The sequence below is a fragment of the Beta vulgaris genome, chromosome 1, assembly GCF_026745355.1.
Source record: "Beta vulgaris subsp. vulgaris cultivar EL10 chromosome 1, EL10.2, whole genome shotgun sequence".
Classification (NCBI taxonomy): Eukaryota; Viridiplantae; Streptophyta; class Magnoliopsida; order Caryophyllales; family Amaranthaceae; genus Beta; species Beta vulgaris.
The window spans coordinates 61681199-61687198 of record NC_079202.1 but is presented as its reverse complement, the minus strand read 5'-3'; the positions used below and the strand labels follow the sequence as shown (position 1 = coordinate 61687198).

Sequence of the window (6000 nt, the reverse complement as noted above, 5' to 3'; positions counted from 1 at the left end):
TCGGTTCAGGGGTTCAAGTTTCTTATTTATTTCAGTTGTTCAATCAATTAACCAATTTTCCATATAATATACGACAGGTACGTTGAAGTGTAGTTGAAGATTTGAAGTTATATGGGATAACATAAATATTTATGAATGGTTAATAATATTTAATTAATGGTCTCTCAACAGTGGTTATGCTAAAACGAAATTGAATTATTGAGATCATGTAAGCATAATTAAATTAGTGTCACTAATACAATTATTGGTCACTATCTATGATAAGCAATGAAAGCCTTACACACTGGTCCAGAATCTAGTCTTTAAGTGGCAGTATATATTATAATACTACTCTCTCCCTTCTCTAAAGATATTCTCATTTCCCACTTTTCGTTTAATTTAATTCCGTTTCTAAAAGATCTCCTTGTTTTAACTTTATTAAGTAAGATATATGATAAAAGGTACGTTTATTTCCTTATCATACTACTCTATCCATATAATTTTACACTCCTTCATAACCATATAAAATCTTGGGTTATGCTATATGCAGCCTTTAAGGTTGCATATAAGACATAAAAACACTACTTAAAATGGAAATAAGCTGTGAATGTATAGAATTTTTTTGCATCAATCGATGTAATAATTGATAAATCAATACAACTTATTTTCATTTTTAACTTCTTATATACAGCTTTTAGGACTGCATATAGCTTTTTCCTAAAATCTTTAGCAAAATGAAAAGAGTATCAGAATTCCTATTAATTTAGAAACCGAGATATTTGCAAGGCTTATACCCATTTATTATATGACTTCATACCCATTTTATAATATAGATGCATGCAAGTGTGCCTAGAGAATTGGCACACCCAATAATGGAGAATGAAACCATAATTATTATTGGTTCCTTTCATCTTTTTAATATTTGATTTTCACATTTAAAAGCACACAACTTTGACTATTTACTAGCTTAGAGATTAGTAGACAAAATTACTTATAAAATTCAGTAAAATTAGAAGTTAAATTGTAAAGTGTAAAAGAATGAAAAAGAAATTATATTCTACTTGCTCAAGCTACCTCGATCTACTCCAAAAGATCATTAGTTCAACTCCTTAAAACACTACCTCCTCAAGCCCATAAAAATACTCAAAGTAACATAACGTTGTAAAACCTAAAGTATTATTACCTTGATAAAAGAATTCTCACTCTTTTCCCTTTAGAAACATAATTAATAAATAAGCACGATTTCATTTAGGCCTGTTTTCTTTGAAATAAAATAATTAAATTGAAATAAATTAAACTAAATTGAATTGATTACAAACTGAATTGAACTTAAATGAATTAAGTTACGAGATGCAACTTCAAACACCGATATCTTGAGTTTCATATATGAAAAAATTATAAAAACTCTATATATGAAATATACAAATTGGGACGAATCAAACAAGATCCAACATGACTATGTTTTTTTCTTATGTATTTGAAATAAAAGATAGTCAAAGTTATGACATGAATAGTAACTACGGCCAAAATGTAGCAACTAAATTGGAACGGAACGAGTAACTAATAAAAATGATAATTGAAACTGAATTGCAATTGAAATGAACCGATTCCCTTACTTTTAAAAAAACAAGAGCCCTATAGTGAAACTAGTGGAGATAATGACATCACACACACACACAATCATTCATAGTTACAAATGTGTCTCTTTGCAAATTAAGTCAAATAATTCGAGTACCTCACCACTTTTTCCTCCTTTTTTCCTTTCTATTTGTCCCCTCCTTCCACTAGATGATAATGATGATACTAAATTATCACAATTTTGTTACAACTAACTATACTATTTGTACGAGTAAAAAAAAACTATACTATTTGTTCGCATGTCACAAATTTCCACCATCCCATCATCCTCTCCCACTCTAGACGTATCTTTGACCTACGATATCTTCTATTTCTTGTTAGTAAAAAAATATAAAAAGTTAATATTACGAATTTACACATTGAGACAAATCTAACAAGACTTCTCATGAATACGTTTTTTTTAAACATGAGTAAGAATATTTGGTCAAAATTTTTAAAATTTGACTCCCAAAATAAATATGGGAACTATATTTTGGTACAGATGGAGTGAGATAAAAAGAAAGAAAAAAAGAAAAAAAAAGCATGTTAAATTTTCGTCATCATAAATCATATCATAATCATAAAGATGAAAACATCATGATAGTATATCATGTACTCCGCCCATTCTCCCTCTAAATAACCCTAAAAAAAACCTAATCCAATAAACAGGCTGACGGAATTTACAAGAGAAGATCACAGCCGTTGGATGAAACTAAACTAAAAAAAAAAAAAAAATCAAGCCTTAAAACAACCCACAAGAGGATTAGGAAGATGATGATGTTCATGATGATGATGATGATGGTGATGATCATGATGAAGGCATTTTTCACGATCAATTAAATCTTGAACGTAACGAAACTCCTCCACATGGCAAGGAATTGTAATGGTACCCTTTTGATCAAAACCATACTCTTCTTCAGCTTCTTTAAGAAGTCTCATAAATAAAGGATGATTAAAGTATACAACAGGTACTACAAACCTTTGTTGTTCTTCATTAGTGTGTCCAACTTTTATGGCTAAACATCCTTTAGGAATTCCAATTCCACCCTTTGATGAACCTTGGTTTTGTTGTTGTTTCTTGTGGGGTAGATGCAAGTGAAAATTTCCACCCATCGTCGATATTAATTACTCCCTCCGTTTTCTTTTGTTGTTCCGGCCTGTATGGAATCTTTTTATGAGAGAAAACTGTTCGAAGATCTTTAAAAAACGGAGGGAGTGAAAAAGGAGGAGGAGAGGGAAATTAAATTTTAGAGGAAGACAAAGGAAATTGGGGGAGAGGTTTTGGAGAGAATAAGGTTGGTATGGGAAAAAGCCATTTTTTAAGGTTTTTAGTGAGAGAAAGAGAAGAGAGAGAAGGGAGGGGTGTTTGGTAGGGGTGGGAGGGGAATTTATATACCCGGAAATTTTGAAGGGGTGAGGCCAAATGTTGTTAAAGTGGATGAAAAAGTGGGGCCCAAAGAGATGACGGCGTTAGACGTTAGGAGGTTAGTTTTAGGGGTTGGAGAGGGTAATTTAGGAATTTTGTATGTTGCGAGTCATGCGTTATACACGTGGGTGGTGATATGGATTGGTTATGCCACGTTGGGCTGGAATTGAGGTTTGGGATTCACCAATGAGAGATTCTCTTCTTGCCATGCTGATGTTGGTATTGGATCATTAGTTGGATGGTAAATATGCTAGTTTTTGACCCGGTTTCATGTCATGTACAAGAGGCTTGTCATATACTTTCTTCATTTCAAATTACTCGCTACACTTTAAAAATTTCATTATTCATTTATAAAATTTAATTTGACCATGTATTATTTACTATTAGATAAAATTAAATGTTAAAATATACTTTACTCTGATACAAAAATATAGATCTGTAGGTTGGGTTGGGGAGTTATGTCGGTGAGCTTCATGTTGGGCTAAAAAAATGAATCAACGACCCATCCAGTAATTTTACGGTTCTGGAACTGAATGTTCACGGTCCTGCCGGGCTGGGTGGGCCTGTACTGTTGGCTATCTCTACTCTCTGTGAGACTTGTTTATAGTCTCTTATCTGAAGTTAACTTTTCTCGATGTGTCATTGTGGAATTTGTTTGAAATCTGTTACAAATGATCGTTATCCAATAATCATCATTCGCAAATATGAAACATGTTTTAATTTCAATACATTTACATTGCAGAATAAGGGTATGTTCTCCCAACTTATTTACAATTTAGTACAATTCAAAATTATTTCAGATGCAATCAGTTTAGTTTAATTGAGTTGTAATCAGTTCAGTTCAGTTCAGCTTCAATTATCATTTCTATTAGTTGTAATCAGTTTAGTTGAGTTTGGTTGTTGCAATTAGTTCGTTTTAGTTGAATTCGGTTGTTTTATGTTGAAGAAAATCGTCTCTAAGCATAACAATTTTCAAATAAAAGATATCGTGAGCGAAATAATTTCGTATTGACATCCTTTTTATCATAATACCATGGCCCACCTCGACTAAGAATTAGTTACAAATCTTCGATAAGATATATTCTTGATTAGGGAAAATATAAAATGTAGATATGATATCAAAAATTAAAAAAAAAATTATATCTCTATTGGAGTCTCATCAAGTCTATCATTGGACTTGGTATCATCTTTAGAAATATTTGTACATATTTGAACTTTCACTTTTTATCAATTTTCACTTTTGGTGAGCGAATCAAAACACTATTAGCAACAATTTATCAAAGATAGCCAACTCCATAAGGAATTTCATCATCCAACTGAAATATGTTATGTCATGTTACTCCAAACGGCCAAATGAGAAACTAATGCCGAAAGTTTCGAAGATAATGATCAAAGTGGGGCCCATCAGATATGTATCACCTGCGTATTTGGAGTAATGATATTTCCATATCGGGTATGGGCCAATACCATGGCATTTATGTAATTTTTATGACAAAAGTAATATTAAAAAATTATAAATTTTTTATTTTTCATATTTTTTGTGGGGCTTGTTAGTTGAAATCTTATATCATATCCTAACAATATCTTATCATATCAGTTAGCTATTAATCATATCTGAACTATATCTAATTATATCAAGTAAATGGTATGAAAAAAGTTTCTCCATACCGAATATGAAAGTATACTTTCTCGCGTATTTGAGAGAGAGAGAAAATGGAGTAAAGAGAGTACAAAGCAAGAACAAGATAATGTACTCCCCCCGAACTTTGAGGGGTAAGCGCAAAATCAGGAAATCTGACTATCTGTCAATTATAAAAAACAACTTTTCCTACTTTTGTTTCTCAACCAATATTCAGTTTTAAGCAATTTGGCCCCAATTTGTTCCTCCGCATTTCATGCTAGAATTATTGGCTGGATCATTTTTTTTCGTTATTGTTTAGAGAGCTACATGTGACATAAGCATAAGAGCGGGAACATAAGAGCGGGAGATGAGAATCGATCTCATAATTTTTTGGTACCAACCGTATTATCCCTTATTCTCTCATTGGATGAATAATATGTTAGCTTTTTTTTTGAGGGTATTTGTTAGCTCATCTAAATAAGAGGTTTTCAACAATTAACATTTAGAATATTGGTTGTTTTAACATTTCTTATTAGATTTGAGAAATTTATCGATATAATTTTATGCCAGCACATTAACCCTCTTAGTTTAAAAAATAAATGCATAAAACAATAATAGGGTAGATAAGAGATTTTTTTTCTCTTATGATACTCCGTGTATTTCTTATTGATTTCCCACTTTGACTTACACACTTATCAATGTACATATTTGACTATTAATATATGTAATTATGTATTTGTAAAAAATCATAAAAATTTGATATTATCATATACAAAAATTATCAAAAGTGATGGTCTAATTTTACTATCTGGATTAAACTAGTCACCGAAAGAAATTAACCTAGTTACTATTGGACGAATTCTCTTTCTAATATTGAGCTTACCATTGCCTAATTTTAATTTAAAAATAGGCGGTCTCTTACAAGACAAACTCTATTATATATTGGGAAAAATTTTATATTATTCTATGTAATTCTAAATAAAGCCAAAATTCCAAATATGAACATCAATAAGAAAATAAGGTAGTATATATATATATATATGGTTAAATCTAATCAAATCTTAAGCATATGGTACAAAAATGTACCCTAACAAGTAGGGATAGGGGTAAGCTTTAGAAAAATCCACATTCCCAAACCAATGCAATTGGAGTTTGATCCTACTAAATCATGTGAGATACAAACTTTTACCATCAGATCAACCAGTTTTTGGTGGATTTCAATCAGGGTTGCATTCTATTAAACTTATTTAAACTTATACGAAATTAACTTGTCAAAACTTATTAGAACTTACCATAATTTATTGAACTTATTCTATAAGGTGTTAGACGTTATTGGAATCTATCAATTATCATAGCT

At 30.9% G+C, this 6000-nt stretch overlaps 1 protein-coding gene across 1 annotated transcript; it reads right to left on the bottom strand.

The window, feature by feature from the left end:
- Nucleotides 1–2140: 2140 nt before the first annotated feature.
- On the bottom strand, nucleotides 2141–2972 carry LOC104905437 (auxin-responsive protein SAUR32). Its single transcript, XM_010694020.3, has one exon. It carries the CDS (start codon nucleotides 2707–2709, stop codon nucleotides 2332–2334), a length of 378 nt encoding a protein of 125 aa, XP_010692322.1. The 5' UTR covers nucleotides 2710–2972; the 3' UTR covers nucleotides 2141–2331.
- Nucleotides 2973–6000: the final 3028 nt, after the last annotated feature.